Raw genomic sequence first — 15,303 nt, forward strand, 5'->3', positions numbered from 1 at the left:
TCCCACTCGAGACTCAGAAACGGGTAAGGCAACCACTCTGTCGCCTGCGTTCTTAACTGGCCTGCGTCCCTGCTCCTTCAAGGGCCGGGTATGTGGGTGGCCAAGTCAGCAAAGGGGTGGTGGGGAGAAGGGGACACACAGGCGCCACTTGGGTCAGGGGGGTGTGGTCACATGGGTTCCTGAATGGCTTAGGATGCATACCGGGAGCTGCGGTTGGGGTGGGGGACGGTCTCCACTGGGGCACGTGGCCTTACCCCCGGGTCCGGTGGACACGGTGACCTGTGCATAGGTGGCTTCCGCGGCAGCCGCCGGGCCTGAGACACCATTGAGCGCGGCCACGCGCACGGTGTAGCGCGCGCCGGGCCGCAGGTGCAGCAGCGTGGCGGCGCGTTCCCGCAGCCCTGCCTGGCGCGGGACGAAGGCCACGCGTGGCCCGCAGGGTTGGCATGCGCCCGCCGGACCGTCGCGGCCGCAGAGCAGGCACAGCAGCGAGTAGGTGACGTCTGAACGACCGCCGGAGTCCGCAGGCGGCAGCCACCGCAGTCGCAGCGCCAGGGGGGAGCGGCTCAAGCTGTACTGCAGGTCCCGTGGCGCGGACGGCGGCCCTGCGACATGGGGCAGCTCAGAGTGGGGCCGGGAGGGGGCGGGAGCGCGCGGGGGGTGCGGGGGCGTGGGCGTGGGCACCGTGCATGGATAGCAGTATGGGAGCAGGCAGCCCTTGATGGGGACGTGGGCGAGCAGCCAGGAACTGAGACGAGGGCAAGGGGACCATGGAGGGGACTGGGATGGGGACATGGTCACCTGGAACAGAGGACTTGAAAGAGAGGAGGGACGTCCCAGGCAGGCCCAGGGAGAGCTGAGGGGAGTGGGGAGATGGCCACCCACAGAGAATCTTGACCCCATCTCCATCCTTCTGGGTTCCCCCAGTCCCAGACCCGGGTGCCCAGACCCACACAAGGCTTCCCTTTTTGCCCTGTCAGTCCAATTCCCCACCGCCCGCCAGGAGGGGCACTCACGAGTGCAGGAGGCTGAGGGCGGGTCCGTGGGCGAGCGAGCGTAGGTGTCCTGGCACACGCAGAAGGTAGAGGCGTTCTCCAGAGCCAGGCTATGCTCCGGGCATGGTGAGCAGAGGGGCCGCCTTGGGGACACCTTGAAAAACCCTGGGGGACAGGCTGTGGGAAGGGGCTGGTGAGGAGGAGTCTCCTCCCTGACCATGCACCACCCTGCGTTCCTGTTTTTTCTGGCCTAGGGTAGGGGAAGTGGGGTGACAGCTCTTAGCCCAGTCTCACCCTGCCCTTGACAAATGCTTGTGTGCAGGGGACGCTGACATAATTCACTTCTGTCACCCTGGCTTCGTCTCCAGGGTTAAAAAGAGGAAAGTGAGGCTGGGAGAGGCTAAGCTGCTCAGTGCCCCACAGTTAGTGGGTTTCCCACCCCAGCCTGAGCCCTTTCAGAGCCATGACAACACTGCTCTGAGATGCAGACGATGTGGACAAGAGAAAAGAAGGGTAAGGCCACCAAGGGCTGGTCCCTGTTACTCTGGGACAGATACACACTCCCACAGACAGACACATGTGTGGCAAAGTTCATTCTCCTACCACTGTCCTAAACCGTTTAATATCCTAAACCGTTTTCAACTCACACGGTGGACTCCAGTTTGGAAGCAAAGCCGAACATGTGGCTTCCTAGGCTAGTTCTAATCCTACACTACTCAGGAACCTTGCGACCCTTGCCTCCACTCACCTAACCCAGATCACAGTGCCTAAGAACAGACTGAAACTCAAACTGGTTTGTAGCAGAGTTGCATCACCCACTTATTTGCTGTGTGGTCTTGGGATGTTGGTTAATCTTTCTGCACCTTGTATAGACTAGCTTCCTCAGCAAGATTGTTGGAGAACTGACTGAGATGAAACACTGATATGATCTACTTCTGTGTGGGCTGCTGTTACAGTGATAGTAACGATACTATTTCTCCTCTCAGGCCCCAAGAGGGGACAAGTAAGCACACGCTGATTGATTGAGGTGGGAATCTCATGCAACCCAAGCCAGCCTCCGACTGACAGTGTAGCTGATGACTGACCTTGAAGTTTTGTCGGTCCTGCCTGTCCCGAAAGCTGGGATTACAGACATGACCATACTCTGAACACCTATTTTGTTTATTTTGTGTGTGTAGGGGGGGTGGGTATACATGGCTATTTGTGAACATGTGGAAACCAGAGGTCCATGTCAAGTGTTTTTCTCTGTCATTGTGCAGTTTCCTTTTTGAGCTGGTGTCTCTATCGGAATCAGCTATTTGAGCTGGACAGAAAGCCCCTGGGATTTGCTTCCCCTTTCCTGTGCTGGGGTTACAGACAAGCTCTGCCGTGCCTAACTTTTATGTGGCATCTCAACTCCGGTCTTCAGACTCTACAGCAAGCACTTTTACCCACTGAGCCATCTCCCTGTCCTAAGTGCCCATTTAAAAGGGTCTCAGTCGGGTTGGGGCAGTGGCTCCCGGCTCCTGCTCTCTGCTTGACCCTCACCTGACTCTGTGGCCCTTCCCTTCAGTCTAGCATAGGGTGGCAGGCCGCACCCAAGAAGACAGAACAACAGCAGGGAGGAAGACTAACCCTTGGGGAGCACTCTTTTGAGAAGAACTGAACCATTGTACTGTTTGAAAGGCTTGGACTTGGGAGGGTCCCATCTTGCCCAGAGCCTGCTGTGGCATCCCTGGGAGAAGGGGCCCAGCAGCCCCTTTCCTTTAGCACAGTGGTTCTCAACCTGTGGGTTGTGACCCCTTTGGGGGTCAAACTACCCTTTCACAGGGATAGCCGAAGACTATTGGAAAACACATATTTACATTATGATTCATAGTCATAGCAAGATTACAGTTATGAAGTAGCAACAAAAACAATTTTATGGTCGGGGGTCACCACAACATGAAGAGCTGTATTAAAGGGTCACAGCATTAGAAAGGTTGAGAACCACTGCTTTAGCACAAAGGCCCCTGTGGGTCTATGGGTGTGGTGGTGGTCAAAGCCAAGACTTGAAAGCCTGGTGCAATATTGGCTTTGCCACTCTGGGTTGAGGAAATCATCATCCAGATGGGAATTGTGATCACAGGCCGTTGACTGAGGGCTGAAATAGAGGGGTGTGGGCCTGGACAAGTACCCTAAGTATAATTCTTGGGGTATTAGGAGGAATGTAGCGGTGCCTAGCTCTGAGTGGAAGAGGGTTGTTCTCCTAGCTGTGGCCATCATGGCTCATCACAGGCAATTGTGGCCCTCCCTACTTGGAGAGGCACTGTCTAGAAGAGTGGTGTGTTGAAAGACAGACTCAGAAAGGGACTCCCTGACAGCTAATACCTTCCTCTCTTCAATGTCAAAGTCAGATTTTAGGAGGTCATCTAGTTCAGCTCCCATTGGCCTTGCTCTGCAGAGACTTCTCACCAGCTTTGCTCATATACCTCATGATGGGGACATCTTCCCCTTCTTTCCCCTTTGCTACCATATAGAAAGCTATTCATAGGAAGAGCCTAAGTTGGGTGTTCTGTGTAGAGTCACCCCTGGCATCCCACCAGGGGCCCCAGTAATCTGTACAGTCTCAGCGAGCAGACAGACCCACAGGAGACTTGATAATAAGTTGCCAGGCATGACGTGTCCCCGAAGGGAAGATGATTTCATTGATCCCTATGTTGGCTACAACAGGACCAAAATGAAGGTCACTAAAGAAAGGAAAGAGTTGGGGGATCGGAACTCTCTCTCCTCCTCCAGCTTTGAGAACGGGTCCACCTGGCTGCAAGAGACAATTGGACTGCCCGAACGTACCACAATAAGCCTAAATACTTCTGTTCCCTTCCTAACCCTCTCCAGCAGCCCCCACTAGGCCCACTCTGAACATCACAGAGAGCTTCTGGCTCCTGGCGGTGATGTCCCACACACTCTGCCCCTTGGCCGCTGAGTTCTCCAAAGTTCTCTTCCAACAGCATCTCCCTTGGGAAGTTTGCCCTAGATTCTCCCCAGCTCCCTCATTGCCCTGGGCAGAGGTGACACCATTACAGGTGACTTTTATCTGGTCTCAGCCCAAGGAAGGGAGCATGGCACAAGCCAGAGATCTCAAGTTCTTAAGCACCCACGGTTTTATCATCTGTTAGAAGCCAGGTGTTCTTCTAGGCTCTAAAGATACACCATAAAGTAGACAGGAATTTGACAGTCTCTGCCTCATCACACACGCCTCCACACCTGGCAGAGCACACAGAGAGGCCATGAGTTGGTAATTCTTCCCAACATCTGGCTATGGAAACCACAAACATCTCCATCTGACCCACATCTCCTCTCCTACAGTCTGAAAGGTGGGGACAAGCCACCCCCTGTTTAAGGGTAACTTACCATCTCCTCTCTGGACCCCTGCCTTTCACCCTCTCTTCCCCCAAAGTCGACATTCCATCTGTCACCTCCCCTATGGGTCTTTGCAACCCCCTCTTTACTGCCTCTTTCCAGTGATGTCACTAGTGGGTGGAACAGAAAAGCAGTCCATTTCCATGCAGGCATAAGGGCTCTCTGACTATAGACTATTTAAAACAATCCTAAAACTGACTAAAAGTTGTCCTGCTTTTTTATTAGCAACATGCGTCAGCAATTTTAACCTGCGTCAGTAATAAAACACTCCTTCCTTTTGAACAGATTGCTCCCCACATACATTTGGTATGCCACTGGCTTTTCCCCGATTCCCAGCATGTACGCAAGTGTCTCTGGTCTGCAATAAAAGCCCTCTCTCTGTTCAAACAACATGCTCATACACAAAGATCCTGTCAACCCAACATCCTGCTGAAGATGCTGTCTCTTTTCCCTCCAAATTCAGGCTTCTAGAGTCTTTCCTAGCAATTGTGCATGCTTGTGTGTGTGTGTGTGTGTGTGAGGGGGCAGGTGTCTCACATAGCTCAGACTAGCCTCACATGCTCACCGTGCTGCTAAGGATAACTGTGAACATCTGACCCTCTTGCCTCCACCTCCTGAGTGTTGGAATTCTAGGCATGTACTGCCATGACCATGCCTGGTTTCTGTGGTACTGGGATAGAACCCAGGGCTTTGTGGATGCTAACTGAATAGTACTCTTCCAACTGAGCCACATCCCTAGGTTTGATGCTCTACCAACTGAGCTATCTGAGGTACTAGACTTCTAGATTCTTTGACTCTGGCTCCTCCGGGCTCTTTGTTGTTCAGCTGACTGCAGCCTGTTCTCTCCATTGCTACATTAAAATTATTTTTGTCAAGACCAAGTGGACACTATCCAGCCCTTGACATGCCTGAGTGCTCGCAATGTTATAGGTTGCTGTCTCTTGAATACTCATCTCCACGAGCCATCATGTCATCACCTTCTCCTTTCTGCCCTTTACCCTCTCAGCATGCCTCCTCCGATCTCTTTATTTTTAGACAGGGTCTATTATGGAGCCCTGACTATCCTAGAACTCAAACAGGCTATCCTGGAACTCACAATTATCTGCCTTCTTCCTTTGCTGCCCAAGTGCTAGGATTAAAGCAGTGGTTCTCAACCCGTGGCTCACAATTCCCTTGGTAAGCCTCTGTCTCCAAAAATATTTACATTATGATTCATAACAGTTTCAAAATTACACTTGTGAAACAGCAATGAAAATAATTGTATGGTCGGGGTCACCACAACATAAGGGGTTGCAGCACTAGGAACGCTGAGAATCACTGGATTAAAGACATGCGCCGAACACTTTGAGAAAATTATTTTTGCTGTGTATAAGTTGCACAGCAAGTGTTTTTGCCTGCTGAGTCACCTTGCCTCTTTGAGTTTTTTCCTTTGTTTCTTTTTGAGATTGGGTCTCACGTAGCCTAGGCTAGCATCAAATTCATTATGTAGCAGAGAATAGCCTTGAACCCTGTTCTTCTCGCCTCCACCTCCTGGGTGCTGAGATAACAGGCATTCAGCATTGTACCCCACCCCCCATCACATCCATCCTCATCACTTAAGGACAGCTGCCACCACTTCAGTTCACAGCTCACAGTCTGTCTCCTGGACTATTGTGTCGCCTTCCTTCCTCCCTGCTGTCCTCCAAGGCTTCCCAACCTGATCCTGTCTTTGCTATTGGTGGCTTGAGTGGTCTTTTGAAAATATAAATCTGAAAGTGCTGGCTTGCCTCCTCTTTGGCCTAAAGCATAGAGTCTGTATTTCATCATTCTCTCATGGCCCCGCCCTCTCCCAGCTCATCACTTCTCACACCCCACACACACCCTCTGCAGTAACTACTCTGGATGACTTATTTAGTACCAACTACTCTGTTCCTTTCTGTCACCATGCCTCTGCAGAATGTCTCAGCCGCCAGGAAGAAAAACCTCCCTTCCTTTGGAAAACTCTCCCTGTCCTCAGAACTGGGCTCTCTGGGGATGTGACACACCCACGGTGTTATGGTTTAGCATTGACTGTCAGCTTGACATCTAGGCACATCTGTAAGGGACTGTGTAGAATAAGGTTAGCCTCTGAGAATGTCCGTGAGGGGTTGTCTTGACTGAGTTATTTGAGGTAGAAAAACCTATCTCTGTTTTGACACAGTGTCTGTTTACAAAGCCCTATCTGGGCTATCCTGGAACTCCCTATGTAGAACAGGCTGGCCTTGAACTCATAGAGATCTGCCTGTCTCCGCCTCTCCAGTATTAAAGGCCCATTGTAACTGGATGGTGGCATTTCCTGAGCAAGTGTCCTGGAATGTACAGGATGGAGGAAGCCAGCAGAGCACTAGTAGGCACACATCAGTTCATTGTTCTCTGTTCTTGACTGTATATGATGTGACAGGTTCTCTCAGGATCCTGCCTCTGTGGCTTCCTTTCCACGATAGACCATATGTAACAGAATTATGAGACAAATAAACCCTTTCTCCCCTAAGTTGTTTTTGTCAGGCTATGTTGTCATGGCAGCAGAAAGGAAACTAAGACACATGGTCAATGCATTTCCACTGAGCATCTACCACATCCCACGGCCGGCAGTGGACCCTGGGGCTGCTGAGATTAATGCCTGAGCTCAGAAACACACCCCTATACACATCTATGTCAGTATACCACTGTAGCACAGGCATAGAGGACTTGGTGAGAACTGGATGCTTGGGAGAGCTCAGGTTCTTGCTTCTTTCATGTTAGCCACAGTTTCCCAGAGAAGAGAAGGTCTCATGCATCCACACAGATATCAAGAAATATGCAACACGGTTGGTATCCTCAGCTCATATGAATGGATGATTGAATCAGCGGCTCAGATTGACTGTGGGATGTCTGTCTTAATGTAGGAGGACCCAGCCCACTGTGGGAGGCACCATTCCCTGGTCAGACTGCTCTAGGCTGTATAAAAAGCTAGTTAAACATTTGAACCAGAAAGCAGTCTTCCTTCATGGTTTTTGCTTTGAGCTCCTTCTCTGACTTTTCTCAGTGATGGACTGTGACCTGTAAACTGAAATAAACCCTTTCTTCCCTTGGGTTGTTTTTGGTCATGTTTTGTCATAGCATAGTGAAATGACAACTGACAGGGGATGTCATTCTGTAAATATGTTTCTCTTATTGGTTAATGAATAAAGCACAGTTGGCCATTAGGGAAGCAAAGTAGGTGAGACTAAGAGAAGTGGAGGATTCTGGGAAACATCGGCACAGTCAGTCACCATGTAGGATGTGAGAAGAATAACAGGTCCAGACCCTTTCTCCAGTAAGATAAGACTACGTGGAAACACTTCGATATGAAGAGATGGGTTAGAAATTAAGTTAGAGCTAGCCAATAAGAAGCCCTAGACATTGGCCAACAGTTTCATAATTAATATAGCGTTTGTGTGTTCATTTGGGACTGACACGGCTGTGAGACCAGGCTGGAGGGAAAGAATGCTCATAACAAACATCAATCTTAGTCACTTCCTCTGTCTCCTACCATCCTATAGCCCTGTTATAGCACATATTACTTTCTTTTTTAATGTTTATTTTAATTTATATGCATGGGGTTTTTGTCTGCATATCACATGTGAGCCTGGCAGAAGCAGGTGTCAGATCCCTTGGCACTGGAGTTTCAGGTCATTGTGAGCCATCATGTGGGTGATTGGAATTGAACCCAGGTCCTCTGGAAAAGCAGTCAGTGCTCTTAACCCCGAGCCACCTCTCCAGCCCTACAAATCTCTTTCTTATGAATTGGAGAATAAAGTTTTGCCCCTTTCCATGTAGATGTGAGCCTTTCAAGAGCTGGGGCTGTGTCTGATTCATTAACCAGAAAAAGACCTGCCTTATAAGGTGCATCCTTTGGTAATGAAGGCTCAGTGTGAAAGGGCAACTGCTGCTTAGCTTGACAATCTGGGTCCAATACCAGAACCCGTGTGGGAGGATAGAACTGATTCCCATTTCCCAAGGGCTACTCTCTCTCTCTCTCTCTCTCTCTCTCTCTCTCTCTCTCTCTCTCTATCTCTATCTCTATCTCTATCTCTCATGCATGTGCTCGTGATCGCTCAGAAACACATTCTTTGAACTTTCTGACTAAATGCACACATTCTAGATCCTACCCTATTCTGATGCTTCAAAGCCACAGACCCAGAAAACACCCCTAGTGACACAGTGATTCTACTTCAGAAAGCTGAGTGGGCTCTCCTAGGGGCCATCTAGTACAAGCTACCACTCTTGAGCTCTGAGATGCCCCTGACAGCCTGACTTGAATATGGTCAAAGGTGAAGTCTCTGTAACGCTAGCCTGAGGTTTGAGGTTTGAACTGCTGTGGAGTTTTTTCTTTATGCATGAAGGAGGCATGGTGGAGCAATAGGCTCCCAGATCCAGGCAAACCTGAATTTCAATCCTGACTACCATTTCCTAACTTTGCAAGTGAGGTAGGTACTCATCTCTTTGGTAATGGGAACCTATCATGTTGCCTGAAATACAGGTTTCTACGTTTGCTTTTTGTTTGTTTTGTTTTTGCTTGTTTGCTTAAGACAGCATCTTACTGTGTAGCCCAGTATGGCCTTGAATTCACAATCTTCCTGACTCAGCATCTGAGGGCTGGATTTTGCAGGCATATGCCACTACTCCTGGTTCCTAGTATATCCTTATATGGGATCAAATCACCTCTTTGAGTTGGTCTTGGCTAAGCCCACTAGAACTTCACAAATGTTCTTGACTCCCAACTCCTCCTATGTATGGCTTCTCCACTTCCGCTCCTGCTTCTTCATCGAGGGCACACTCTCTCCTGCCACCTGCATGCTATGTCCCCATCCCACCCCTCCAGGCGCCCTGGATACCTTCACAGATGTCACCACGTTCCTGGAATCCTGCACTGCAGCTGCAGCGGCCCACGGGCACCAGCCACTCGCCATCGGCGCCGCAGTGCATGCGGGGAGGGCTGCCAGGCTCCCCTTCTGAGTGGGACACACACGTTCCAGTCACTTCTACTAGTGTGGAGAAGGCACTCTCGGCTGCTGTGGCGGGGAAGGCCGCCAGGCCCCGCACTGTGGCGCGGCACTGCTTGTAGTAGACACGAACCGAGACCAGTGCCACGCATGCACCCACATCCTGGAACGCCAGGTGGAAGCCTTGACGGCTGAGGGGGCCAATCTCACGCACCTCTGTGTTCAGCTTCATCTTGCGTTCCCCTAGGTCACCCTGCGTGAAGCTCTCATCAGCTGCGATTGTGTCAATCTTGCGGGGTCTGTTGCCTCCTAGGCGGGGACGCCCACGCCCCAGGTCCGCCTCGGTTTCCAAGTAGTAAGCGTTGAAGGTCTCTTTGCAGGTGCCCGCAGCGCCAGGGATGCTGCTGCAGTCGCGCAGCGTGAACTGCAGTTCCACGAAGATGCGCTGCCCACGGCCACGGCTGATCCAGCCAGTCTGTAGCCAGTTGTCCTGGTTGGGCTCGAGCACGTTGCATACTTGGTAGGTGCGGATGGGACGGTCATGTTCGTCCACGCCACTAATCTCCTCCCACTGAGGCAACAGTACAGAGGTGGACACCTTAGAGTCCGGAGCTTAAGCACTAGCCCTTCTCCACCTTTTCCCACATCTCCCGCCTTCCCGCCCCCTACCATAAAGCCCCAAAATATGACAAAACACAGGAAGAGAAGAAGAGGCACTTTGGAAATGAACGAGTCAAATCCATTTTCTTCCCGGTATTGGGGATTAAACCTTGATCCCTGGCCTTGCTGGGCAAGCACTTTTACCACAGACCTCTTTCCCCTTTTTATTTTGATATTGCATCAACTAAGTTGTCCAAGTTGGATTTGAACTTACTCTGTGGATCAGACAAGCTGAACTTACAGTCAGTCCTCCTGACTCAACTTCCCGAGTAGCTAGGCTTACAGGCCTGTGGCACGAGGCTGGTGCCAATCTGACAATTTTTTGAGACAGTATCTCATTCCATAGCCTAGGCTGGCCTTGATCTCACTGTATATCCTGGGCTGGCCTCGAACCCACATCAGTTTTCCTCCCTCAGGCCCAGAATGCTAGGATTACAAACATGAGCTATCACACCTGGCTTTCTCTTTTCTTATTATTTATTTGTTTATTTACTTTGGTTTTTCGAAACAGGCTTTCTCTGTATAGCTTTGGAGCCTGTCTTGGAACTTGCTCTGTAGACCAGGATGGCCTCAAACTCACAAAGATCCGCCTGCCACTACCACCTGGCCCCAATCTTTATTTTTGTGGCTGAGGAAACTGAGGTTGCAGAGGGAGAGCCATTTGACTGGCACAGTGAGTTAATGACAGAGATGGGGGTGGTACCTAGGGTCACTCAACTCTCTGTTCGTGACCCTTCCACCTCATCCCACCCCACCTTGCTTACTCTGTCAATAATTGATAGCTACTTGGAGGTCTATTGTGTGTGAAGTAATGCCCAGCATCCAACTCACATTTCTGTTCTTAGATACAGCCAGTTCTCTCATTTATGTATTTGACTGACTAACCGAAGCTTTGGTGTTTTCTAGTAGAGCCACTCTGGCTTGACACCAAGGGTTCTGGAAGATACAAACTCTGTGGCATATCTTTAGAAAATCTCTCATGGGGCCAGGCAGTCAAAAGGCAGAGTCAAATGGAACTCTAGAATTTTGAGGCCAGCCTGGTCTGCAGAGGATGTTCCAGGACAGCCAGGGCTACACAGAGAAACCCTGTGTGGAAAGACAAAACAAAACAAAAATTCTTTCCTGGGGCAGCTGAGACGCCTCGGTGGGTAAGGGCACTTGCCGTCAAGCCTGACCTAAGTTTGATCCCCGGGACCCACATGGTGTGTGGAGAGAATGGACTCCCACTGATGGTGCTGACCTCCACATGCACACATCATGGCACCAACATATATACACACATACATAAACACAAAAATGAATAAATAAATGTAGATTGAAAAATTTAAATCCCTTCACAGTTTCATAATGCATAATGTGCTTTAGCCATATCTCCTTATTATTCTCTCTATATCCTCCCCTCCAAACCTTCTTCCCAGCAAGTGCCCCTCCTGCTCACATATCTTTGTGTGTATGGCCCACTGCATTTAACTAATGTTGCCTACATGAGCGTGGGTGGGGAGTTTCTGTGGTACATTTTGATCCTAGGCGATCACAGGGTGCTAAAGGGACTGAGTCTTGGTCTACTAGAAGACCCTTGGGATGGAGCGACACTTTAACACCTACCCCGTTACTTGGCAGTGCCGTCCAGCCCAATTCAGCCTGGGAGGCTTTGGAGTCCAGGAGGATAACTAAGGAAAGGGGAAAACACAGATATCAGAAAGGCACACTCAGATGAAAAGGGTGGGAGCCTTTGCTGGGTTTGCCACAGATAGCTACAGGAGGTGATGGAGAACAAAGCCAAACTCAAGGAGACCAGAGTAGCTCAAGTCTAGAGAGGGGCAGCCAGGGTGATTAATGAAGATCACCTGTATCCATTCCCTGACCCTTGTGACAAAAGACCACAAACTTAATGGCTTAATGGCCCTCTCTCCCATCTTCAGTGCCTGACTTCAACCTCCGTTTCTATGACCATGTTGCCTTCTCCTCTAGCTCGGAGTCTTGCTGCCCTCATATGAGGCCCATTGTGGTTGCACTAGAACCATTCATCCAGTCCAGATTAATCTCTTCATGTCAAATCCCCACTCACACTGCCTGTCCTTTTTTACCACTTAAGGTAACATTAAGTTTGGGGGTGGGGTTAGGACCTGGCTGTTGTTGAAGTGTTATTTCTGCCTCCCCCACAGAGCCATGGCAAATACTCCAAGGTCAGCTTTCACATTAGGGATAGAAGGCAGTGACCCTCTTCACCCTCCCCAAATTCCCCCGAATTATATTTAACTGTCAACTAGTAGTGGATCTGGGAACTAACTCTTGGGTGCACCCAAAATCCACTCAGATCTGAGGTCAGTTCACCAGTCATGGAGGAGACAGAAACCTTTTGCATTTGCCTCCTGGGGCCTCTGGTGAAAAGGGAGTAGAAAGACTACTTAGCAAGAGGAAACATCAGAATTTTTCTGGCCCTTTACCCAGCCCCTTTCCCAGAGGCTGCCACCTCTATTGCCTTTGAAAGAATGCCGTGGGCCCTTTCACGAATCATCCATGACCCTCTCCAGCCTCTCCCCACCAGAAAAGCTTGGAGTCACTTTATTCCCTCAGGATGTGACAGGTTGGCAGCCTTTCATCATTTGGGCTCAGAGAAGCCCGGGTCTGGATAGCAGAGCCTTCTGCTTACAGGAAGCTAGGCCATCCCCAAACCTCAGAAAATGACTTCCCTAGAGTGGTAAGGAAGCGGTGGGCTTCCCAAGGTGAGGGCCTCCAAGAGGGACTGGCTCTAGAGGCAGCTGCTATGGTGGGCAGGGCCGCCGACAGTGCTTGGGAATTGCATACAGGCAGGCATCTGCCATCCCGCGCCAGGACGGACCCTGAGGGCAGAGTCTGCTCCAGCATCTCAGGATTCTGCACCTGGTTGTGTCGCTTCCGGATTCAACTGAGTGTACAGCTCCCAGAGGTGTGGGAGCAGAGGCAAGACCCCGGCTCTAATGTCGCCCCAAATCCTCCGCAACGCGGACCTCGAGTGGTGACTCGATCCCAATTCAGCACTGCGGACAGTTCCACGATCAGCACTTCGGGCAGCGCCCGGACTCAACCCTGATGATTAGCAGCCAGACTCCGGCTGTTCACACCAATATTCTCTTGGCCTCCCCCCCAAAACACACACACACACACACACACCTCATGCTCAGGTCTCGCCGCATCCCCTCGGCTTCCCTGCTCCCATCATCTCCCCGCCCCCACACCTCCCACCTCCCACCTCCCACCATTCAGCCTGCCCATCTCAACGGCCCCTGAACTGCTGCCTCCGGCTCCTGTGGTCCCCAGCTTCTTTCTTCCCTAGCCTCCTAGGTCTCCAGACCTAAGCTCCTCAATACCCCTCTCTTCTCTATCGCTTAGCCAACCTCCCCTCTTTCCCTAGTTCTTCCCGCCCTGCTGCCTGCTTGCTTCAAGCTCCAAAACGGAGTAGTCTCTCCAACGACTCCTTCCCCCAGTGCCCTAGACCCCCAACTCCCTATTTTTGGGCATTTCAGGCTCCCAGGAACAACCCACCTTACCTTCCTCGGCGGTCCCGGGCCGCCCAGGTCCCAGAAGCAGAGCAAGGCAGAGTGGCATCAGGCAGACGAACCGGCGCAGCGGGTGTGGACCGGCGCCAGTCTCCATGGTCCACAGACGGAGCTGTCAGTGCGGCTGGCTCAAGCCTCGCCAGCCCAGCACCGCTGAGCAGTGCCCCCAGACCCCAGCGCCGGCTGGGGGCGGAGTCTCGCTGGTCACCATCATCCATGGGAACCAATCGCTAGGCATCGCCGCGGGAGGTCCACCAATCCCGGCTAGCAAAGAATGAGGAGGTGGAGTTTCATAGGCCAGGGGCGGAACGCCCAGCTGGAGGGGGAAACCAAGGGGTCCCGCAGACCTCCAAACCGTGGGGGTAGGGCAGCCCTGAGAGCTAGCAGGCTGCTGGAGAGCGAGACAAGCTGGCGTCGGTGGACCAGAGACCCTTAAACCTTAGCTCTCTGCATCCTGAGAAGTAGGCGCTGTAGGCGTGGCTTACGGAGGGGCGGTCCGCGGGGAAGCGGGCGACACTTGCAGCCTCTTAGCTATTCTTGGGAGCACCCTTGTTTCCAGGACTTGCATGGGGTTTCCGACTCTGATATCCTGACCTCAAGCTCTAGGGAGCTCCGGTATCTCCCAGCCCTTGACCTCTTCCTGTGTCTGCGGCTCCCGGTGTTACATGGTTCGATGCTTCCTCCTTTTTCTCCCGCCCTCATCACACACACACACACACACACACACACACACACACACACACACACACACGCAGAACCCAATCCTGAGAGCTGCTTGGGAAAAGAGAGTCAAGCCGGAGAGAGGGGCCCACCCTACCAGCACCGCTTCCGAGGCTGGGAAACCATGTGGATGCTGAGATGGGGACAGTGGCCGATTTTGCACGAACAATCCGCCACCCGGGTTCTCGCTTCTGCCGTCCTTACATATAGCAGCACGCCCCACGACCTCTGTACACAATTTGTTCAATCTGGGGTTCCCCTATGAGCACCCCAAGAGAATGTTGAGAAATGCAGCACCGGGAATCTGAGGTCCCGGTGAAAGGGGCGGAGCAGTCCTCGAAGAGTTCGGCCAGAGCTGAAGAAGCCACAAGGAAACGTGGGACACGACCTCTATTTAATGAAGGTCACTTATGTGCGAGCTGAAGGTTTAACCATTTGGTGGTGTGGGGAGGGCTGGGAGCCCTAGATTGAAGGAAGCAGCTATTGAGCTTCATCATTTGAACTGAACTTGAGGGGAGGAAGCTCTACCCACCTTGTGGCTTTTATGGGGGGCTGGAGCCCCTCTCCTTTTAGGTGCCACCGTCAGAGAAGCCTGGAGTGTGAGTGTGAGCCACCTATACACTTGGCTGTGGTGTCCCAGTGCCTGTACATTTCTGCTTAGACTCGTACTCTTCAGCCCTCTAGCTACCACTTCCTGGGCACCATACTCTCTGCTGAGGATACCTGGATGAGTCACTCCTCTCTGTCACATCCCATACCTCTGGGCACGAATGTACATAGATCACTGGTCATTCACAAGCCACATTCATGCTCTCTCTCTCTCTCGCTCTCTCTCTCTCTCTCTCTCTCTCTCTCTCTCTCTGTGTGTGTGTGTGTGTGTGTGTGTAAAAGATCTTGCTTACTACAGATATAACTGTTGGACAGTAGTAATAAGGAAGTGGATAGGGGGATTGGTTTCCTATGCTCTTGGGGAAAAATGCTATTAGGAAGGGCTGAGACACTGTGGGATACTGAAGCCCTCTGAGG

At 51.5% G+C, this 15,303-nt stretch overlaps 1 protein-coding gene across 1 annotated transcript in view; it reads right to left on the reverse strand.

The window, feature by feature from the left end:
* The window catches only part of Epha10 (EPH receptor A10), a 35,380-nt gene extending 21,726 nt beyond the window's left edge, over window positions 1-13,654 (reverse strand). Inside the window, exons 1-5 of the mRNA XM_035438916.1 lie at window positions 13,549-13,654; window positions 11,624-11,688; window positions 9,251-9,929; window positions 1,017-1,172; window positions 255-605 (exon numbers count right to left, since the gene is read on the reverse strand). Coding sequence (XP_035294807.1) covers window positions 255-605; window positions 1,017-1,172; window positions 9,251-9,929; window positions 11,624-11,688; window positions 13,549-13,654 — 1,357 coding nt within the window. The remainder of the gene's footprint in view (window positions 1-254; window positions 606-1,016; window positions 1,173-9,250; window positions 9,930-11,623; window positions 11,689-13,548) is intronic.
* Window positions 13,655-15,303: the final 1,649 nt, after the last annotated feature.

The sequence above is a fragment of the Cricetulus griseus genome, chromosome 2 (assembly GCF_003668045.3).
Source record: "Cricetulus griseus strain 17A/GY chromosome 2, alternate assembly CriGri-PICRH-1.0, whole genome shotgun sequence".
NCBI lineage: Eukaryota > Metazoa > Chordata > Mammalia > Rodentia > Cricetidae > Cricetulus > Cricetulus griseus.